We start from the raw sequence: 23,722 nt of genomic DNA on the forward strand, positions 1-23,722 counted from the left end.
AGCCATCACAAGCCATCAAGCCATTTTCATAATTCGTTTTTTTTTTTTTTTTTTTTTAAATTTCTCTATGTATTCCTCTATTTATCGCTAATTGATGTTCTACATATGACACGTTATTCATTTTGGATGGTGGTGAATTGAGTCAATGTTGCGTTGAGAAAATATTCATTAGTTTACGGAAAAATATTACATTTTGTTTGTAGGAGAAGTGATATGACAGCGACAAGGCGGAAAGCTGTCTGCTGCTCTGAATGATCAACGCATCAAGACGTGATTGGTCAAAATCACAACATATGTCACCAGCGGGCCAATCAGCTGCCACATCGATGAAGCATTGTCCAATCAGCTACCCGCTTTCAGCTACTCGTATGCTGAGTTTGAGGGTGGGGTGACTCAGCCGGAAAACAGCAGATTTAACACCTTGTAACCTGCGCAGCGGTGTACACTGGTAAGTCCCGTTTGTTTTGCTGAATAATGCCAGTGTGTAATGTGATTTGAAACGTACAATATGGCGTGCAAATGTCAAAACCGGAGCGTATTGACGTGTGTGTCGGTGATTCGTGTTACCCCGGGTCAGGGCATATGTCTGCTGTCACTATTCTGACTAAGTGTCCGCGCGAACAAAATTAGCTTACTGTTACTTGGCCATTAGCTGAACAAGATGTGCGGTCGTCTCTGTGAGTAAGTTCATGTCTGGCTGGGTTAAACTCTCTGTCTTCGCTCTGGTCTCATTTGTGAAATAGCTTGCTTCCCAGTCACTGCTTCTCATTTAACTGTCATTTCCAACTCGACGCTGAGTGAACTTCGCTCATGGCGGAGATTGACTGCAGCTAGCTGCCTTCGTTACGGACCTCCTTTAAACATCTCACTGTTTTTGTATTTCCCCCCATCAGCAACCACTCTTAAAGCTGGTTCTGAGCATCGTGCACTGGGCTCAGACGAGGAGATGAGGGGGTGACCGTGGACCTCCTCGGTCTCTTCTTGTCTTGTGTGCAAAATTTCCCTTTTAAAAAAAAAGGCAAATGAAACTTTTCTGTCCACACATGTTGCCTCTAAAGGAAAGTCTCCAGACACCCACTGAAGATGTGACACATCAGAGCCCCCTCCTCTCTTGTCTTCGCCCTCCCTGCCCTCATTTCGGCTCGGTTTGAAGTCCCCCTCAGTGTCCGTGCACACCCCTGATTGTCCTATATGTCAGGAATATTTTCCATCCTTAATCGTAACTTTAAGCGACCAGCAAACATTTCAACCCACCCAACATATAATTCAGGGTAACGGTGACCTCCTTGCTATTTTTTAAACGTTGAGGGCTGGATCTGTTGGGTGGAGCCACCACCCCTCACCCACCCACTTGATTACCCAGTGCAAGAGAGAGCTTGGCGAGATGTGAATGGAAGGAGCGAGCACATCTGTCTTTACACTAATGGAATGAGTTCCTGCACAGCGACCCAGGGATCCACTGCAGCCTGACATGCAGCATTAGCAGAGGCTGCAAAGCATCATCCTCAAGATGTGCATGGACATGTTACTCCACCCTCAGAAAGCTGAAAGCAACTTGAACATGGAAGCGAGACAAAGCAGCTGTTCGAGCTAAATGATCTTGCTTGCTTGCTGTGAGCCTGGACTGTGGCCCACCTGGTTCTACCATAGCTACATAACCCCACTAACCCCACACAAGTCCAACAAATACATCACTCTAAAAAACAACCCTGATTCCAAAGTAGTTGAGACACCATGTTAACCATAAATGAAACAGGATGTGATCATTCGCTAATCCTTTTTGACGGATACTCAATTGAAAACAGCACAAAGACAATATATTTCATGTTGTACCTCATCAGCTTCATTGATTTTTGTAAATATCAGCTTATTCTGAATATGATGCAGCAAGACGTTTCAAACAAGTTGGGACAGGAGTAACTTAAGACTGGGAACACCTGTTTGGATCATTCCACGGGTAAACAGGTTCATTGGTAACAGGTGATCGTATCATGATTGGGTATGAAAGAAGTATCTGCCGCTCCGGATGCACATTTCCATCTGAAACTGATCCCATTTTTTATGTCTGAGCTCGTCACAGTTAATGTAAGCTGGAGCACTGAGTTTGTCACGCAATTGATAATACCATGGTTACAGCTTGTCTGTTTACACATGTGTGGACACCTTGTAAGTGACTTAATTAGGCTCTAAAGGTAGATTGTTCAGTAGATTACTAGCCCGCCTGATGTGACCAAACCTGAATATCATTTCTGAATTTTTGTCTGAACCCAGCTGACCTCTCAGGTCCTGTCGGGCCCACAGAGGGTATCTACTGTCTAATTCACAAGCAATTACATATTTACATCTTACACAGTGTCCAAGCTTTTTTTTTTTTTTTTGGAATCAGGGTTGTGAAAAACACAGTACTTGTTCCATGTTTATGCATTGAGGTCACTGTTTCCCAAAATCACAGCAATGGATTTGATACATAATGTGGCTGACATCTCATTTTTGTTATTATTAACCCCTGTAAGTGGGTCTACTGTATGTTTTCAGTGGCTCATCAGTCATAGGACGGTTTGAGGCCATGTTCAGACAGCAGACATTAGCTCTGTGTAAAAGAAACACAGCCCCTGTATTCATGTCAGATGTGATGTTGTGCAGCCAAAAGCTGAACTTGGCACCTTTTTTTCTGCAACACAGTGCAGCATCATCTGGCCATGCATTGCTTTGGTCAGTTAAATATGTTTAAAATGGATGGTGCTGGTAATGACAGTGCTGTGCTGTTTTTGGTCTGAAAGCCCAGTGACAGAGTGTCATTCCTTTCAAAATGTTATTTGGGATATGCTCAAACTTTTTGTGCTTTTATTGCAATATAACTGCAGACATATCTTTGGTTTTTCATGGACGCACGTGTTAGCCTTTTGTTAAGAGCGCCCAGGAGGACAGCCCCTCTGCAGGTGAAGCCGTAAAACAGAAACGGGCCTGAAGGGCACTTGTCTCTCTTGTTACGGCCTAATATTTACTCATTCAATTCTACAGCTTCACAGTCTGATCGTTTACTTTAAACAGGACATGCATGCTTCATCTCTGTGGTGACACCTCAAGACCTGTCAGACTGGCAAGTGGCAAGTTCATTTCAGTGACAGCAGGGCGATAGCTTTGCCACCCAAGCGGCACAGTATGGGGGATGCAGTTGCTGCCCATCTGAACAAGCACATGGTTTCTCATTTTTCCTGCTTCCCCTGAAGTTTGACCATGTCACGCATTTGCTGCTTGTCCCCAGATACAAAGTGGACTCCTGTTTTGCGAGTATGATGAGATCAGTGTGCTGCAGTTGTCACATTCCAGTCTGATAGGGCCTTTAGCATTACTGTAGTAGAAATGTAGCATTGCATGCTTTTTGTTCTTAGTGGAGACATTTCTGTTGTCCCCAGTTGAGTCATTTAATGAGATTTGCTCTTGGTAGTGTCTTGCGCTTGGTTCTGCAGGAATTTGTGTAAAGTCTAGAGAGTACTTTTGCCTTAGCAGAGGCAGCAGATACTCAATATTTGTCTCAACAGAATAACCACGAGATGGATTTTATGTCATTTATGCCACTGCCTTGATTTATTTCTAAAAATTTCAAATGTTTTAAAAACACTTAAAAGAGTAGCTTTAATGCGCACATCAGTACAAGGGTGAATTTTTGCAGTCAGATGTGGAATCTGTGTCACATACATCGGCTTTGCTGACATGTGACTTTCAAAATCACCAGTGTGATTAGTTTAAGATGAATGCATGAGTGTGATGGTGTAAATTATGGCCACGATTTCACAGTGAAACACTGTTGGAATATGGAACACATGCAGCTCTTTACTGGAAACCCTGCATCAGTTAACAGAAGGCGACCTCGTCTAACGGTGGCTGAACATACAGAGAATGAAAATCCTGGTGAATAACCCTGATAGGCCAAGTGCAGCGAAGATTAGATGAACTGGTACAACAAGACAAAACTCAAAATGAATGTCAGTATTACTGGGTAAAATAAATCAGACTTCATTGTTCATTGGACATTTATCAGACATAAGTTTAAGCGTCTGCCTGAAGGCTCGCTGTAGAAGTACACTGACAGTTTGGCCTGATGGTGGCACTAGAGGAGCTGTTTTAAGTGAGCACAGGGACGGTGACCAAGTGTTGTGGGAGTATTTGGCGTCCCGTACCCAATTTTAGAAGCATTGATGGACAGTTTGAAATATTATTCTTGGGAGAAAAAGTAAGTGCTGGCAGCTGGTGTACACTGGAGGATGAAACGTCTGTTGGTGAGCCCCGTCAGAGGCTTCTAAAGATGCTTCCTCTGCTCTATGGTTAGGCTGTGATGAGCTTGTACTAGAGGAAGCAAAAAAGGTGTGTTGAACAAAACATTCTGTGACCTGGTGACTCATCCTGGCCCAAGAAAGTCTGAAGACAAACTGTTTACACGCAGAAATGTTCAAACATGACCTTCAGAATGCGAGCTGACCTTTGGACTGATGGATGGATCGCTGTATTGATCTGAAAGGACCGCCATAAGAGAGAATAACAATGGAAATCATCATAATCATTTTATTTATCTACCACTTTTTAGATTGATGGATTTACAGAAGTAAAACTCATAACTTGTAAGCCCCCCCCCCGGCATGAAATGCAAAAATTAGGAACACGAGGGCACATCTGTCGAGCAATACTGAGCCCATATACAAACAGTTGCAATTAAAAGTAAAATAATTAATTTCATGTACAAATAAATGGAATGTGGATAAAGGAAGGATAAAATAGGTGAGATTTGAGTAAAGGATATAACCCCATTTATAAACAAATAAGATGCAAATATAAGATATGATCTCGTGTAAATAACATATATAATGATCTCATATAACACAGATAAGAGAGGAAACTCTTTTGCATATCAAAACTTAAATGATGACACTAAAACAAGCACAGTTTAAATATGTCATGACGATAAAGTTCAAATAAAGCATGACAAAATAGTAGCGTAAGGAGGAAATATGAAAGTGACGCCATAATGGAAAAGAAAAGGTGGAAAAGCACGTGGCCTTTTTAAATAAAGCATCAAAACAGTGACATGAATGAGTACATTTCTGGCTGAAGTACAGTGATGGTGATAAGAAAAACAGCAGGAATCAAATCAAGGCAGTTAAACAACCTTACAGAATCATAGAAATGCTGTGCCTCTGTCCTGAGGCCTTTGCTGTCAGGACGTCCTGACAGAAGTTAAACATACATCTTGCATTAAATTCCTGCATTAATCATCAGCTGTAGTGTGTCGGCTCGTGGTGTAGTCCAGTGCTGTTCTAGAGCCCTGTCAGTTTTCCATCTTGACCTGCCGGTCCACATACAGTAGCGTCTTGACATTGATTACTAACCATGCTCACGTGTAGTCGAACAGAGTTGGCATCATGCAGATATTTTCATATTAGGGGTGTAATGATTTATATTGTCATTCTCCCAATTCGACAAAATTTAGGTTCATTACAGCAAAAAGAGGTTGTAGTTGTGAATTCACTCTTTAGATATAGACTTGAATGAGACAGTGTAGCTTTCTCGGACCCGTTCAGAGCAGTTGCTCAGCAGAATGTACAACAAAAGCAGGGTTTTATAGCATGAAGACAACAGATGGGGCGACACTAACAGGAGAAAGCTTAGCAACCACAGGACTTTAAACACAGCACCGTATGTACTGAGCTGAGCACCTTGTATGAATGGCTAAAGCATATCGTTACACCCCTACTGGACACTTACAAGTTCATACACATTTTAGAGGGAAATGATTAGTCGATCAATCGATTTGTTGGCTTGACAGAAAACTATTTTGATTTTAAGAAATGCTCAAATGCAGAAAAAATACTGTTCAGTCTCTCAATTATGAATATTTACTGGTTTTCTTAATCTTTTAGGATATTATATTTAATATACTTGGGTTTTGGACTGTTGGTCAGACAAAACATCTGAATATGGGTGATGGACATTGTTCACTATAAAAAAAAAAAAAAAGCTGTAGATCAGCTGAAGAAGGATAAGTTTCATCATCCGTAAATGTACCTGTTATTTTCTTGATCAGTCTAGACTGTCAGCAAATAGTGAAGAATGGCCCTCACAAATGTCTTTTGTATGGAGAAGAATCCAAAACTTCCAGACAAACAGAAAACCAGTCACAGTCACATTTGAAGCATTAGAACGAGTGAATATGTGCTTAAAAATGGCTGAACACAAATCACGGATAATTAGATTTGTTGCCGATGAAGTTTCTGTCAATTGACCACTGATTAATCCACTAATCAGCTAATCACTGCTGCTGTAGTCGCGGCCCTTGGAGCAGTCGAATTGACATGGTTTGATATTGTAATTGATTGATTCATGTGGTTAGTAATCAAAACATTTCACTGCACCTCCTCACGCCATTTGTAGCCGTCATCTGTTCGGATCTGCCTGCTTTTTCTTTGTTCCTTTCACCTTCATCTGTTGGGTGTCGCAGTGCCAAGAAACCATCTAATCATCATCAATTTGAAGGTGAATCTGGGCGGGCTGCGTTTTCCTTTTGATCAAATTCATACTTTGCGGTTGATTGGATATTGTCTCTGAGCATTTGATGAGTGCTGTCACAAACTTAATCTGCATCTCAAAAGCCTGAACAATCGAGCATTGATCTGACCGGTGATGATGATTTTTATTTTAGTTTTTTAAAGCACACACAAGTGATCAATGTAATTTGGTGTGCTGAAACAGCCCACCATAAGGAACAGGCAGCCAACCCCATCAGTCACGTGGTACAGGGTGCAGCGACGTCATTAGGGCAGAGATTTGTGAAGAATAAGCAGACAGACGGAAAGAGCCCCGGAGGTGCGGCACTTTCTTAGCATTTGCATCGTTCCTGTTGTTTTTTTTCCCCCGGCCAGAGAGAGAACAGAGTATCTGTTCAACATTTTAGAGACCCAAATGCCCGGTCCCACCCAAGCCCTTTCCCCAAATGGAGAGAATAACAACGACATCGTCCAGGACAACGGATCCAACATCATTCCTTACAGGAAAAATACAGTGCGGGGAGAGCGCGCCTACAGGTAAATCAGTGTAACGTCGCTTTTTGGTTTGATGTAAGAGGAAATATAAAATCCTAAAAAGACACAGTGCTGCAGACAGGACCCTGCATTCTGGCCTGGCTTGGTTTTGCTTTGCACCATCCGCTCTTTCTCCCCTGCTGTCCTTTAGTCTCCTGTCATGTTAGCTGTGTGTGTGTGTGTGCGTGTGTCCGACACCATGGCGTAAACGGCTCTCAAGTTGTCTTAAACGCTTCTCCGGCTGCTCCATGATACAGCACTCCCAGATGATTGCTGCCCCCCCCCCGTAGAAAGGCTGTCAAATGTTGTGTTGCGTGGTGGCATGAGGTGAATTTTGGAGGAGTGGATCGAAAAGGTCCAGCTTGTCAAATGACAGGGACGCGCAGACAGCCGCCCCTGCTGCTAGAATATTCCCATCGAGACGTGACACTTCGCAGCCACCCAGTTATCCCTAATATCACCATCAATGTGTGCTTGGGGTTATGTTTCAATGTGTGGAACACCCCCCGAGCTGCCACACAAGCCCGGTCCCCCCCGGTTTGAATTGAGGCAGCAGCCCAGCCCGTGTCGGCCGGCTATCCCTGCCCGGCTAACAAAGCATGCTAGCAGCTCATACATCCGCTTTGTTGACATGAGATCGGCTGGCCCAGTTTCCTTCCTTCCTCCCGGAGAATCAGTCAAGCGAGCCTCTGCTCCTGCAGTGCTGCGATAGCCCAACTTTAACGCTGAAGGGTTATTATCATCCTGCAAACCCGAGTGTCGGTGGATGGATAGCACCGATGATGATTTAGCATGAGTTAGCAGCGCTGTTTTAATGCAGCGCATCTCTATCAATGAAGTCAGCTGAAATGGTCATTATGCCCCAGTCCTCATTTCTGCAGACGAATTGAAGAGGATTTATATAGTGACTATTACTGAGCACTGCTTTGTATGTGCTAATATTCAGACACTACATGGTCAAATCAGTTTCTTTGCATTAAAAATGAAGACCCACACGTTGATAGGAAAACTGGTTGCATTTGTACAGCAATGATTAGTTCAATGTTCTCAGCATGATCAATGAAATTGGTAATATTTGTTAAAAAATGAGTCGAGATACGCACGGGCAGGCTTATCTTCTTGGCTTGGCTGTTCAGGTATGTCCAGAGTGTGGGACAGGCCCCAGTCCAGTGTTTGTGTCACTGAGAGTTAACAGATGAATTTGTAAGCGTTCATTTATTGTGATGTGGCCGTGCTGTGTGACTGTTTAATCTGTAGATTAAGGATCAAAGTTTTAGGTCTCTGATGCTTTTTTTTTTTTTTTTTTTTTGGCACACGGTATGCTTTTGGTATTTACTGCCGGCCTGAATATCCTTAGTACAAGTGGGGCAGGTGCCATGGGGCGAAAAAGCCACAATTTTGCAAGCAGGCAAAATTGCAGTATATTTCTACTCCAACTTTGCTGCAGCTTTTATTTACCCATGCAGGTAAAATCATATTAAAGCATCCCAGGCACAAATTCAAAGAAGGCCCACAAGGCCCGCGACAGCCAAGATATTAATAAAGTATTATGTTAGCACCATATTCTGTATATTTTATGACTGCCTAAGCAAGGGACATTTGTGAACTAAAGTGTAGAGACACATCAGTGTGTTTTGGAAAATGCAGAAAACAATTTAAATGTACTGAAACAGCTGTAGCCAGAGTTTAGCAACCCAACAGACTAATGACACATTTGTCACCGTTGTGCTCTGTGGGGCCGGTAGTTTAGTTTCTCGTTGTATTTTGAAAGTATGTTTTGTCACTGTACAGATTTTTAGAGCTGCTACAATTAGTTGATTAACCAACCAGCAGAAAATTAACCTGTATCATTTTTGATATTATTAAAATGGCCCCAGCTTTTCAAATGTGAATATTTTGCTTTACCAACTGAAAAACTCTGGAGTTTTGGACTGTTGGCTAGAGAAAACAAGACGTTTGTCGATGTCACCTTGGACTCTGGGAGCGACAAATTGATTACTCGACAGAACAGTCAGCAGATTAATCCATAACATACATCAGATGCTGCAGCCCTACAGGGTTTAAACTCATGACCTAATTATGGAGATAATGCTGCATACTCAGAGAGTTTTGGCCACTATGAATTCTTCTCATTGGTACATTCCTAATTCAGTCTACAAGTCCAACCTTGTCTTTTTAAAAATAACATTGTGTTATCATTGGAGCTTCGACTGCTTTGTGTTATCGTTTGCCTGAACTTCTTCGACAGGGTGTGCGCTGAACATGAGGCACATCCACATTGTAGAGAGTGGACGCTAGTCCTGCTGACAGGGTCCAGCGTACATTGTTGTGCTTCTTTGCAGGTCAGTCTAGTCATGTGGATGAAAGCCAAAGATCACATCACGATGTAAATCTTGATTCAGCCTTCAGGAACCTGCTGTGTGATCACTGAATGTAATATGACCTGATTGGTTGGTTTTTCTTATTTATTGGTCTTTTGAGAGGATACACTATGTGTTGTGTTTTTGAACTCCTTTATGTCTTTCATTGTGGTGTATGTGCTTACTTTAGGATATATAGTAAATTATTATCATCTTTTGAAATCAGTTGAGTTAAAGTATGTAAGAAACTAACTGGAGGCCTGAGGAAGAAGCACCTTTTATTCTACATGCGTTGTTTTTGTTTTTAAGCGCTGTTGTCTTTCTGTTGCAGTTGGGGGATGGCGGTCAACGTATATTCTACCTCAATAACCCAGGAGACTATGAGCAGGCATGACATCACTGCCTGGGTTAACGATATTCTCTGCCTAAACTATACGAAAGTGGAGCAGCTCTCCTCAGGTGAGAACAGAGGGAAAAACCTCTCTCTATTCGCCTCTTCCTCTGTGTTCACATGGGAAGCGTGTCACAGAGATTACGTCTTCGCCTGTAAAGCACGGCGTTCAGTTCATTTTCTATGTAAGCTGGCTGTTAAACCAACCTGTGGAAACATGCTCACCTCGCCCTGGCACAGAGTTGGCTATAAATAAACTTGTAGTCTGCCGTGTTCTCCTGCTGTGACCAAGTAATCCAATTTCAGCCACTCTCTGCCTACAGAAACACCCTCACCCCCCTTTTGTTTAAGTGGAGGCTAATTATTTCATGTAGATTACTTCTTAGCTGCTCTCTAGTTGGGTTAATGTGAGTGTTATCTGCTAGCTAACCCACTGCCAGGTTGAGCTGGTGCCCTCTTTTTCAATTGGATAAAAGTCTAAGTTAATATTAGCCGTGTTACTGAGAATGGGCATTAATAGTTTTCTTTTTAAGGAAACAGGGGCAATGATCTAGACATAGAAAAGGCTCCCAGGATTTTTTTTTCTTTTGTTCCAGTGGATTTTTATTAGGCAAATGCAGGCTTGATAAATCCTGCATTTTTATTGTAGTCTTCTAATTGTCAAGCGACGGTTTCTGTACTCAACTAACATTTTCTTATGTCTTTAGGAGCTGCCTATTGCCAGTTCATGGATCTGCTCTTCCCTGGCTGCATAAGTCTTAAAAAGGTCAAGTTTCAAGCTAAGTTGGAGCACGAGTACATTCACAATTTCAAACTGTTACAGGCATCCTTCAAGAGGATGAATGTGGACAAGGTGAGTTTGCTCATCCGTGTTCAATGTTGTTCAGGTTACCTGCAGTTAAATCTTTGCTCCACACTGTATGTGCTTTGAGAAAACTGCATGAATCTCTCTTTTCGTCCTCCTCGATTCAGATTATTCCTGTGGAGAAACTTGTCAAAGGCAGATTTCAGGACAATCTTGATTTCATCCAGTGGTTTAAGAAGTTCTTTGATGCCAATTATGATGGTAAAAATTATGACCCGGTTGAGGCCAGACAGGGTCAGGATGCCATTCCCCCACCTGACCCTGGTGAGCAGATCTTCAACCTGCCAAAGAAGTCCCACCATGCAGCCAGCTCCCCTACTGCAGGTAAACATCGTCTGTCAGTTACATTAGTGGCATGCTTTCATTTTTATGTTCCTGGTCCGTGAAACGTTTATTTCACATCAACAGCTCCTGTGATTATTACTGTGGGTCATAAACCTTTTGTCTGCCGTAGGTGCATCAAGGTCGAGCTCAACAACCCCCAAGTCCTCTACACCAACATCCAGACCCTCATCAGCCAAAAAGATCCCTGTACCATCAACTCCTGCTAAAGGAGAGAAGGAACTGGAAGCACAGGTCACACATCTTACCGAGCAGGTACGTTAATGAAACGCACATTTCTGACGGCTGGAAGTCAAATTTTACTCGCTGTCAACAGTCAGACCCCCAAACTGGTTTGTTCACATTGCTCACATTCCTGCCTCCAACACCGACTTTTAATTGTCATTTGTTTTCTTGATGAATTGTTTTATCTTTAAAGCGTCCAGAAATAATGAAGAAGGCCTGTTACAGTGTCCTCAAGCCCAAGGTGGCGATTGCTTGTTTACTAAGACATTCTAAGATGGTTTAACATCATGTAGGACAAAGAAAAGTTTCGAATTCACACCTTTGAGACACTGAAATCAGGGCATGTTATGTTATGTGACAATTCTCTGATTATTGAAATAGTTCCCAGTTGGTTTTCTGTTGACTGACGACCCACATGAGAAGCTTTATTACCCATGGAACCTTTCCATACTCCTCGTCTTTAAAGCACAGCACCAGATCGTCAGGAACACATCAGTTGCAGAGCGAGTCAACGACCAACAGCCATTGACTAATTGTTTAACTGTTTGGTGTTTTCTGTGGCTGCTGCTCCCGTACTTGTGAAATTTAAACGGTGGAAGAAACGGCCTGTAAATATATCACATGGCTGCCAAAAATGGTGCATTGGCCCTATCTTTGCTCAACGAATAAAATCATGTTGGTGGCTTGAAACTCGGTCATCGTGGTGTCTTTGCTTCAACAGGTTTGCAAAAAGAACGATGGAAAAAAAAAAAGATGTAGCATCAAGGCTAATAAAGATCAGCTCACATAGATAGAGGCTGTAATTGTTGCCAAAGCTACTTCTAAATATGATTAAATATCATTATTTTCTGTCAGTTTTTTTATTCTTTCTGCTGATCAGTGACAAAATCCTATTTACATCCAATGTGATTCAGCACGGTCCAATATACAGTAAGACATGCACAAGAAAAACATATACATACAAGTCAAATAAATTGTTCCATTGTGTGATTCAACATGTTTCTGCAAATGTAGCCAGCCATTCTGGCTCCATTCGTTTGGTTGGGTACACTTCAGATCCAAGCCAAAGACAACTGAGATGAAAGAGCGCTGGAACTTGGAGCTCATGTTGTGTGACCAGTTGCCAGCAAAAACCCCAGAGCGTTGAATTTATATAATGGGATCTAATGAAGAGAAGTCTTAACATTTGTGAAGCTGTAACCAGTAAATCGTAGTTTTACTTGACAAATGATCAAACAGATTAATGGATTATCTAAAATTAGATTAAGATTGACTTTTAGTCCATAGAACAGTCAATTAAGCATCTTCCTCTGGACTATAGTTATTTATGCACCGTAGACTGCTTCGACCAGTTAATCAGTAACCAAAAAAAAAACCCCACAGTGTTCTGTGTCTTTTGATATCGATGCTAAAAATAATCTTTTTTATCTTTTGTAGGTGAACACGTTAAAGTTGGCACTGGAAGGAGTGGAGAAGGAGCGGGACTACTACTTCAGCAAGCTGCGAGAGGTGGAGCTGCTGTGCCAGGAGCAGGGTGAAGAAAATGCCCCTTTTGTCGACCGGCTAATGGAGGTCCTTTATGCCTCTGACGAACAGGTGAGTCTGTGACCCCCAGATTGATCAGGCTGTTTTTTTTGTCTTGGCTTAGATACGTTTCTGCAGCAGTGTACACCAGGAAAAGTGTGAGTGCCACTTGTTCTGGTGGTAAAGTCATGTGGAAGAACTGAGTCTGTGTGTATAATCACATGTTTGCCTTAGAGCATGCCTCAGTAGCACTAGTATTCAGCTGTTTATGCCCTCCTTTTTTAGGAAGGAGCAGAGCTGGCTGAGGGTGACGGGCAGGAAGTGGACCAGCAAGCCCATGAGGAGGCACCAGATGATCAGCAGGAGGAGCAGGATGAATACTGACTGCCATCATCCCTCACTGCAGTTACACCCTTCTTTTTAATATGTGAGAACTGTTAAAGGATTTTAATTTTTCCTCATGGTTTATTTTTATTTTTTTGTCCTCTCCAAGACTGAGCACATGAAGCAACCTCCTGAATAGAAGCACCATCACAGTTTTTATTTTTTGTATCCCTCTGCTCACTGTTCGATGTTTTTTGTGACTTTTGGTGAACTGCTGTGGCAGACGAGCTCAGACCATCACAGAAGTTTCCGAGGACTGTGGGTGGAAAGTCGGTTCAAAGCCTACAGTAGACGTGATGATATGCTGAAGTTTAGACAGGTAACTGTTATCTGTCAGTGCAAGTGTTAACTTCCCAGCTTCTGTCCTTTTTTTTCCCCCCTTTATTTTGTTTTTATTTTGCATATCAACAATATTAATCACAAGAATGCAATAAGCAAAGCCCTGAAAGGGCTCGTAGTAGCTCTTATTTAACCTCCTTCCATATGTTGCACTGACATTTGACTCTGTACTGGACAATCTGTCCATAGACCCTCACCATATTTATTATTATTAAGCCTTAGAAATTGTGCAAGATTCTGCTTTGCATCCTCATGAAGGAGGAGAATACATTCAATGAATTGTGAATAAAGTGTAGTATAATGCCAATTTATGACTGTTTGACATTCTCACAAATTACAACATTTCAGATAATCAGTGTGCTCAACCATGTGTTATTTCACATCATACAAGGTGGTTTGGTGATATAGTTTACTTGGTATGCCATACTCATAGGGAAGGAAGCAACATTATTGTGGACTAGTCTTATTATGATGCAGCGTTTTAAGTTTTAAACCTCAGCTGGAACTTGTGGTCTGTTCAGATTTTTTTTTTTTTTAAGCCACAGGTCTTAGGGAGATGAGTCGGTTCACTGAGTAATTTGCCATGCTATATTCCAGTAAGTACATTGTATACCCTTTCTTAATATTGCATTTACTAATATTGAACTGGGCAGTGCACCATAATGCTTTAGTCATATATTATTATTGTGTAAATGAAAAGGAATGTAAACATGTACTGTCAATAATTAATGAATGGTAAATGTTTTTTTTCATGTCCCACTCATTATGCATTCCCCCAACGATGTGTTGCATGTTTGCATTTTATTTGTGAATAACTTGACCTGCTTTTTACATATTTAATAAAAAAAAAAAACACGTATGTTAAGTGAGCTTTTTGTATGTTTAACCTGCTATTTGAAAGATGTTGAGATTCGGATGGATTTGCTGGAATAAAATTTCGTTTTGAGTCAATGGGAGTGTTGTCATGTCGCTCCAACAGCTACTAGTAAATGTATTTAAGCATTGCTCATAAATGCAAGTTTGAGGTACAACTTCAGTATTTTCATTTTTGCATGACTGATACTCCACTGCATCCCAGAGTGAAACACTCGCTCCACTATATTTTACAGCAGTGTTTCTTTGCAGATGTAGATTTTACATGCAGAAAACATGATCATCCTCTAAATTACAATTTGCTACAGATCAACATTTTCAACATTACTTCAAGTAGCTACAACTGCAAAATGCTGCTTAAAATGGTAATACGACAAAAAACTATGAATAACAAGGCAAAGCACATAATAAAAATGCAGCAAAACTCAAGTAAAAGAAATTATACGTAAGTCCCAAATTCCACCAAGTAAAAAGTACTCGATTAAATTGTACTTATTTACTTTCTATTGTCACAAACGGGCCATCATTTTGAATGAGAGACTCACACATGAGCCGCCTGCGGTGCACGCTGTTGGATAATGAAACACACCCCTTTACAGACGGAGTAACAGCGAGAAGTAACTCGTGCTGGCAGTGCAAACGTAGCAATCACCGGCAAACCGCAACTGCTCAAAGATGGGTTAATAAAAAAGACGTGTTTGAATAACGTTTTGTAGACACACACATAATCTACGACAGTGGCATAAGCTTACTTTATTTTGCCGTCATGTCTTCCAGAAAGGTAAGAAACTTGCTAGCTAGCTAGCTAGCTAACGTTAGCGAGCTAACTACCGTGCTAGTCAGTTTACGCTAACTTCAGGCTACAGGCTAGTTAGCTTTGGCTTTGGTTACCAGTCTCTGCCCACCCACAGCTCGGTGGAGGTTACCTGTTAATCATGTCTTAAATGATTTCAATTTTCTTTATTATTACAACAGACACACAAGTGTTTGCAATTTACGCAAGCTGTTTCAGTGACCCCGGTAAAAAAAAAAAAAACTGATGTCGATGCAGGATAAGTCAGAGCTATCAAACCAGTTGTTCAAATAGTGATGTAACACGTCTTTGACATGACCCCTCTTGCATTTTTACTCAATTTTTACAGCGTAAAAGACACTTCAAGGATATAAAGTGTGTTTTCTTTCCGGATGATGTCGAAAGTGGTTTTCATAAAGTCAAGAAAGAGCCATCATCACTTTCATCTGTGTCCTCCGCCAAGAGCTGGGAGAGGTGTGGAGACAGTTTCCTGAATACTCCAGTGAGTTTTAGGAGGTGCATGATAGGTACCCACACAGTACCCCATCCCCTCACTCTTATCTATTCATTCCTGTTGCTCTAACATTGTTGATGATAGTTGTTTTTGTTGCAGAACTTGAAGTCATCAGGACGGAAACTGTCTGCCGTAAGAAAGTTGGCTCACCCACCTGCTTCAGGTAATTTGCACTTTAGTCAAATTAAATTGCGCAATACATTCATGGCTGTGCAGCGTTTTGGTATTTTACCATTGCTATAATCATATAGCGGGTTTTCTCTCTACCACAGATTATTAAAAGTGGTCAGGTACTGAATGTTTGGTCAGATTTGTAATCTTGTTTGCTTATTCTTTGATGGGATAGATCCTTATTTAAATAAAACAATTTCCCAGTTTAGACAGTTTTATGAAGGAACAGTTATTGTACAGCTGTTTGCATTCAATATTTGAGAAGTCTCCCTACCTTTTCTCAAAGAAAAGTTTTAGAGATAAACATACTATGTTGTGTAAATAAAAGCAATACCCAGCCCCAGTTTCTTCTGCTCTTTGTGTAAACAGTGGAGAGGACTTGGTTTGGAGCGGACAGGGATATACAGTAAATGATGTGCTGAGCGCTCTGGTTGTATAGTATTACTCTCTGATGTACTCCTGTGTTTTCCCAGTGCAGACCGGTGCCGTTCACTGTAATGATGACTCAGTACACATTGCCTGGAGCTCCAGTGACAGTGAACAGTCTGGTGATGAGACCCAGGAGCTGCACCTGTCCAGAGTTGTGGCTCCGCACCAGCAACATCTCCAGAGACCAGGGAGACCCACAACTTCCATTCAGTCTTACGCCAGAGAGCTGTGCATGCTCAACGCCGACAAAGGTCAATGAATATTGTGACTTGCTGAGTCAGGACTGGGACATATGGGATTGTTCTTAACAAGCTTTTCCAGCTTTTCAAGAGCTGACCTTTCATTTAAGCCTCGTACCTCACTAGCTTTATGTGACTTGTGCCATTTGGGGAACAGTTGTTTCACAAAATAAAAAAAAAGTTCAGCATTTTGGGAAATCTATTTATAACCTGCTGCTCATTATAAACAAGATCTAATATATTGTGAGATTTAGATAAGCAAGTGGACTAATTTTGTGACAGAGCCAGCCAAGCTGTTCCCCCTGTTTCCAGTCTTTGTGCCAGCCAAGCTAAGCTAACCAGCTGCAGGTTGTAGCTTCATATTTACTATGCAGACATGAGAATGGCATCGATCCTCTCATTTAACTTCCAAAATGTCAACATTTTCCTAACTGAAGATCAATTTATTAGCTTTTTCCTGCATTTCGTCTGTTTCCACAGGGTTGACTCAGCTGTCACTAAGGAACTTTGTTCGCTAGATAACAACTGAGCAATCTCCATTCACTGCTCCAGAAAAAGCCACTAAATGCATCTTGAGTTAAGCGTGTTTGGTCAAACTTAAACCATTTGTTTCCTTCATTAGATGACCTTCCTCTTATCGAAACAGACAGTGATGCGGATGAGTCTGAGGAAGATGCTGAAAAGGACAGTGGGCAACAAATCTCTGACTGTGAGTCAGAGTCCTTTGATGAGAAACAAGGTTTACCTGTTGAAACTACAAACGTGAGTAATGTTGTCACAATGCAAGACTTTTAAACTTGGACACAATATTAGTAGAAAAAAAAAAAAACTCAATACCTCCTTTAGTACACCAGCAACAATTAAGAAGCACACACATTACACTCGTACAATGATGCATAGTGGTCTGTAGGCACTTTAACATGGCCGTTTTCTCTGGTGTTTTAATGAACACTAGATGGAGCCACACAACCACTTCAGCTCTATACAGCTATCTGAATCTGTGTATGTTTCTAATTAAAAGAGTTCAGCTGACTACCAGTGTAAGCAGTTTTCCTAGAAGTACTACCTTAAGTGTCAGTACTTTTCCTAGAGTCCAGTGAAACACCACATGATATTCTCCTCACTGCATGTGTTCAAACGTAATGAGCCTCACCATCAGGTTTGGCTCACATGTCACAACAACTTATCTTTCAGTATAATGTAAGATAATACTTGTGACATTGTGTTTTATTTTAAGTTGTCGTATCAGTGTTGTTGTAGCTGTTTTGATTTCATTTGTTTTGATTGTATATTTAGCCATTATACCACCAGGTGGAGTATTGCAGTCGACATGTCCTGAAAGGGCCTTACAGGCTTAAACCAGCGTTGCACCGTGTACTTTCTAGACTCAGGTTATGTTCCAAACTGTCAAAGTTCACTAGCTGAGGTAGCAATAAAACACTGACTGAATGTGGAGGGAATAGCTGCCACTTATTTGCTGATCCAAAGCAGATAGTAGAACAGATGGTCATGTATGAACATTTCCACTTTAATGAAGACAATAGTTGCTTTTGATCCCCTGAAACTCAGATGTATAAATAATATTAAATCACTTTCAACAGGGTTGTTTCTGGAAGTCAAAACACTGTGGCGCTGCAACACAGTTTATTGATAGAATTGATCGACAGATAATTAATTGGCTGTTATTGACTATAATGCCAAATCTTTGATGGTTAGTAAAGTAAAGTAAAACATTTTCAACACAAATCATTCAGTGACATCAGCGTATGCTCTGAAAAATTGCGATGGGCATTTTTCACCATTGAAATTTTAGAAACCAAACTATTTTTCCAGAAAATAATCAGCAGATCAATCGAAAATGATAATTATTGCTAAAACACTAGTGCATGCAATATGATGTGTGCACTGAGCACAGTTTTCTTGCTACTTCATTCGACAAATGTGTTTGTGTTATCATTGTATTCACTCTTTTGTGGGCCCTCCTATATGCTGTGGAGACCTGGATTGACTGTTCCTTCTCAGAAGTTATTCAGACACAGTGTTTGTCCAAGGCAGGGCTGGCATGGAGAGAATGTATAAGGAGTGGTGAGGGTTTCACACTCAGGTTCAAGACCACACACAGCAATTGGTTGTTGCAGTGCACACTGCAACATACAATTGATCAGGTAGATGTGGCTGAATTACTGAGGTGATGTGGCTGTCTAGATAGCGGTTTTATGAGAATGTCCTTGAACAGCATGGTGCTGGTAGAAGCCAGTAATCATCTGACTCAGCATGGCACTGTACAATACTGTGCCCACTAATTAAGCTCGGCTATTCATACTGTAAAACACAAGATGAATTTAACTAGCCAGTATCTGGTGATGAAGCTCCAAGTTTGCAGGCTATGTGCCGAGAGGAAGCCTTTAGACTGATTAACATCACTGCCGCAGACCCAGCTACTTCCTCTTGTCACAGTTTAATTTGCTGCTATCAGCTCTCTGGGGTCAAACAACATTTAAGATCACCTAACAGGAGGCTTGTGGCCAGAGGCCTACCAGAAAGACAGACTCTTAAGGGTCCTAGTTTTCAAATATGGTTGTGGTGGAACATGTGCATGTGGTATTTTTGACAGTTTGATTGCTCTTCGCTTAATGCATATTCAGCAAGGGGAATAGCATTTTGGTATTGACTTCAGTATTGTGTTTCAGTGTACATACACTGGATTTAGATTTAACCAGAACAGCAAAATGTAACCTAGTTTGAATTTGTGTGCTGCCCGGAAAGCATGCTTGCACACTGCCAATTGTAAATCAAACCGGATCTAACAGGATACAGAGGAGACATTCCCAGTCCAAGTCAAAGTTTATTACTCCAGATAAATGTACGGCTGACTCACTTGACGGATTTCGGCCAGATTTCTGTGTTATTGTACTAGCGCGGAAAGTGGACAGGCGGAGCTGTGAGCGCCGACTTTGCATTTCAAGGCCGAAGAGGATGGCCACTTCCCAGATGAAGCTCGCCCAGAAGGGTCAATGACCTCCACCGCATCAGGCCTACGCTTGATCAGGGCCGTGTCGGCAGAGCAGGACTATAAACATCTTTTTTACTACTGTTTGTTCAGGAAAGCATACGAGTGGAAGAGGCTGCGCAGAGCTGTGTACTTACGATGCTTTCAGTGCCGGGTGAAAACATTTTTGAGCCGGGGCCAGGAACATAGTGTTCCTTATTCTCTGTAGCTGGTTAGAGTGTGACGTGTGCTGGCACTCCGCCTAGCAGGGTCAAGTTGATTCAAATAAGAGAGCGCGTTGGCTGACAGAGCCTGGTATGCTGGTCTTGTCTGCACATGACAGGAACTCAGGTTTCTTGTGGATTTTTCCATGAGAGCTGATTCCCTCAGGTGTAGTGAGCGGTGATACAGCAAAAAAGATTGTTTTGTTACCATATCTTGTGAATTAATCAGCCTGACAGCGTCTCAGTGTACCGTATCCAGCCAGTTTATTATTGAGTTCGTTGATTTTATTAAATCTTTAATGACTGTAATGAATTTACTGAAAGCCATTTTAAATGTCTGATACCCCCTGATTTATAATGGTATTTTATCTGTAACTTAACATATCATTTAAAAGCGGTCCAAGTTTTTCTTTTAAAATGAATTAATCAATAATTATGATTTTATCCCTAGGTGACAGAGCTAGACATCTCAGGCTACGTGTCTGATGGTGAGAATATTGGCCATACACTGACCTCAAGCAGGCCGGACTCTGAGAGCTTTCCTCTCCAAACTGGTGAGGGCAGCAAAAGGTCAGTCAGTGACTGGGTCAGATCTGCTCAGGCGATGCTGCAGACACCTCAGAAATCACTCGACAGGCAGTCCAAGACGCCTGAAGACTCCGCCAAAAAGAAACGGAAGTTTCAGAGGTGTGAATGTTGTTCTTGTTTTCGAAAGTCACATTAAAGATGCACCAATTCAGCCTTTCCGCTTATAGCTTTACAGAATTCATGAAGAAACTATATTTATTATGGATGGGTCACGTGTAGCTGGTTTTAAATTTAGTATTGGCCCAGTACTGATCTGGTAGATCTAATCAGTGCATTCCTGTGTCACTTTGTTCTTATGAATCAAGTGTTGCATTGTATTGCCTCATAATAAGAGCAAACACAGTAACACCATGTTGCTCGCTGCCAGATGACAGTCAAACCTTGGTGGCAAAGTTTCCACAGCAGAGCTGATGATAAAAGGGACACCTGGTGTCATGATGTGGGTGCTAAATGTCATTGCCATAACCAAGCCCACCAAATCTGACAGATGGCTATCTGTACTCATCCACAGCTTGTTTTGTTGCATCACAAACAGTTTTTTCCTTGAAATAAACTATTTTGCACATGCTTTTGTTCAAGCCACACATGCCGTCATGTGAGTTTATCAAGTAACATCATCTATTTACCTCTGTGTGCACAGCGGAGGTCTTGCTGAGAGGCTCAATCGACTCCAATGCAGACAGAGGTCAGCCGTTAGCTTCTGGAGGCACCAGTCCATCTCTGACACCTCCACAACAACAGGTGATCCACACGAACCCACCATATCATCCACAGTTACACTCACCTTGTTGCTCACATTCACCTCCAAATCACCATTCATGCTTAACGATGAACTTTGATTTGTGAGTGGGATCAAGCTAGTCTCTAAGTGGGTGTGAATTTTTTTTTGTTTGTATGTGATTGTATGGAGAGGCCACATCGAGGAAGTGCCGGCTGTATGTTGATACCTGTGGCTCTGAACTGTGAACTCAATATGTAGGTGACAGGAAACTGCTTGCCTAGGTCTTTTTGTGTGTGTGTATGTGTGTGTGTGTGTTTTTTCCTTTCCGTGGTGTACAAACCACTTGTGTTCGCTCGTTGTTAAGTATCTTTATAATAGGACACAAGCAGTGGCTTAGAGGTGACAGTTGATTGTGGAAAAAGAAAACACCCGCCTGATGTAACAGCGGTCAGTCGATGGTTTGATGCGCATGATGTGTAAAGAGTTTAACGCAGGGTAGAAGCGTGAAAGTTTACTATTTTTTAAGTTTAAAACTAAAGTCAGATGGTTCTCCTGAGGATTTTCTAAACATAAAACATGCAAGTTAGCATATAATTATGCTTTTTCAGGTGAAGTTTCTTGTTTTTAACTTTAACTTTAACACTGTTACCCCAGTAGATTGTGCTGTTATAGGACACCTGTTTATCTTGTAGTTGTTTTGGTGTGTGATGTAAGTGTACTCACACATGCACATGTGACGCTCACTTACTTCCTGACATAATGCTCTGCCTACAACTTAGCAGATCCTTATAGGTCAAAAGAAGGAGTCGAGTACTGTCTAAGTTTTGTTCTGCTGCAGGTAGGTATTCTGATGATGTTGTAATCTGAGGTGTAACTGCACAAATTATGCACTTAACATTCATGTTTGCACAAATGCATTTTGAAGTATAATGGTTCGCTAGCACTCACTTTGAAATGATTTACTCTTATGATATTAAAATCCCCCCTCTGGCATCTTTCACGGATCGTTAACGTATATAGGCTGAACTGCACTGACTGTGTGCTCTCATGCTGCAGTTTTCACAATTCAGCGCATTCAACTTAACACACAAAATTCCAATGCAGCCAAGTTGCTTTCATATCTCACTTTGATTTACGGCTTCAGGGCATTGTCTTGATTTGCCCTTCTTAATTATCTCTGTCAACTTTATTCTTCAGGCCAAAAGCACAGTCAGTGCTGTGGTAAAATTCCCAACATTTGCACACTCACCCAGTGGGATTCACTGCGTTTCATGTCCAACTCAGTCTGTAACAACTTTTACAGTTTCTGTATGCAGTGTGAATTGTTCTGATGCTAAAAGTGAATTACTCTCATAACTCGTAATGAGTCCCACAGAGGGTCCGTGATAGCGTGAGTACGCTCTGTATGCCGACACACAGAGTTACGCACACACGCACACACGCACACACTCAACATCTGTGTTGTTGTTGCTCTGCTCTCCAGTGGACAGGCCTGGCGTACTGGTGCTGGAGGTGCTGGAGGTTCAGCAGGAGTGCAGCATGCAACTGGTGCACTGTGAGCCCCCCAGAGAGGGCCACCACCACAATAATCCTGTCTCTGAGGAGGGAGCTCGTATGCTGGTGTTACTCAGCAGAGAGACTGCAGCCCAGCTGATCCCTGCACCCGGAGACATCATTCACATATATCCACCATGGTGAGAAGATGCAATGCATGACGGCCTTTAAAGTCCCCCTCCACTCAAAAATGCATTTTATTTATTGTTCCTTCACCTGGATGTTTGACCCTCACTGTGCAGAGTTTGACACTAAAAGGCTGTTTTCACGTAAATCTGCTGAAGGAGGAAGGTTTTTCTGTGCTCACCTTCAAGTTAACACATGAACATGTGAGCATGATTTTGTGACATCGCAACTCGTTTGGAAGCCAATCACGGTCAAGTACACAGCTTACACAAGTATGATGTGGAGACTTGAAACCTCCAGTGAAACTGAGTTTACAGTGTCGTAGAGCACATCTTGTGTCCAGCAGTGAAACTTTTGAAATGAACAGTACTTGCATATATTGATAAGTTCTGGATTTTTCAGAAGGGGAAAAGGCGTAGATATAATATTTTGCAAAACTTTATCAGACACATTGTTATTCAAAGCAGAGTGTTTTCAGATGTCTTATAATGTGTCTGAAGGGGATATATAAATGAAAATCACATTTTGCATGCAAGGGGGTTAAGTCGAAAAGTAACCACTTTGACTTGAGCACCGACAGCAGAAAACGTTGACTTTGGAAGGTAAAGTAAGGTAAAGATCATTTGTCTCCTTGGAGGGTGTTTTCTGCAGTTGAATCACAGGCTGCTGTAAGCATCTGGACTGCAATTAATGATTATTTTTATTATAAGTAATCTACTGAATGTCGCGATAAGGGCACATTACAATTTCCCACAGCCCACGGTGACATTTTCAACTGTTTTTATTTTGTCCAACCAATACTCAGAAACCCAAAGATATTGTGTTCACAATGATATGAAACACAGACTCCTCACAACTGAGAAGCTGGAACAAATTACTCCAAAGAATTCATGCAGAGTGATTAATTGATTATCAAAAGAGCAGCTGATTCCTTTTCTGAATTGTTGATTAATTGTCTCAGTTATAATAAGAATTAAGTTTCATATTACATCACATTA

The 23,722-nt window shown here is 41.6% G+C and overlaps 2 protein-coding genes across 8 annotated transcripts in view; both read left to right on the forward strand.

The window, feature by feature from the left end:
* Positions 1–372: 372 nt before the first annotated feature.
* On the forward strand, positions 373–14,454 carry mapre2 (microtubule-associated protein, RP/EB family, member 2). 6 transcript variants are annotated; one of them, XM_076744548.1, is made up of 9 exons: positions 380–448; positions 2,900–2,939; positions 6,915–7,076; positions 9,765–9,892; positions 10,532–10,677; positions 10,797–11,013; positions 11,144–11,286; positions 12,694–12,852; positions 13,066–14,454. In XM_076744548.1, the coding sequence occupies exons 3-9, from the start codon at positions 6,955–6,957 to the stop codon at positions 13,162–13,164; spliced, it is 1,014 nt and encodes a 337-aa protein (XP_076600663.1). In that variant the 5' UTR covers positions 380–448; positions 2,900–2,939; positions 6,915–6,954; the 3' UTR covers positions 13,165–14,454. The 6 variants fall into 6 exon arrangements, with proteins under 6 accessions (XP_076600668.1, XP_076600663.1, XP_076600664.1 ...); XM_076744550.1 differs by having other exon boundaries at positions 415–448; positions 6,947–7,076; XM_076744549.1 differs by lacking the exon at positions 2,900–2,939 and having other exon boundaries at positions 385–448.
* Positions 14,455–14,953: 499 nt separating this feature from the next.
* The window catches only part of spidr (scaffold protein involved in DNA repair), a 29,038-nt gene continuing 20,269 nt past the window's right edge, over positions 14,954–23,722 (forward strand). For both annotated transcript variants that reach the window (XM_076745752.1, XM_076745753.1), the window contains exons 1-8: positions 14,954–15,157; positions 15,519–15,671; positions 15,783–15,846; positions 16,328–16,534; positions 17,145–17,284; positions 20,187–20,422; positions 20,964–21,064; positions 22,528–22,738. In XM_076745752.1, the coding sequence (XP_076601867.1) occupies positions 15,143–15,157; positions 15,519–15,671; positions 15,783–15,846; positions 16,328–16,534; positions 17,145–17,284; positions 20,187–20,422; positions 20,964–21,064; positions 22,528–22,738 (1,127 nt within the window). In that variant the 5' untranslated portion in view covers positions 14,954–15,142. The remainder of the gene's footprint in view (positions 15,158–15,518; positions 15,672–15,782; positions 15,847–16,327; positions 16,535–17,144; positions 17,285–20,186; positions 20,423–20,963; positions 21,065–22,527; positions 22,739–23,722) is intronic.

This window comes from Chaetodon auriga, chromosome 12 (assembly GCF_051107435.1).
Source record: "Chaetodon auriga isolate fChaAug3 chromosome 12, fChaAug3.hap1, whole genome shotgun sequence".
In the NCBI taxonomy this organism is placed as follows: Eukaryota; Metazoa; Chordata; class Actinopteri; order Chaetodontiformes; family Chaetodontidae; genus Chaetodon; species Chaetodon auriga.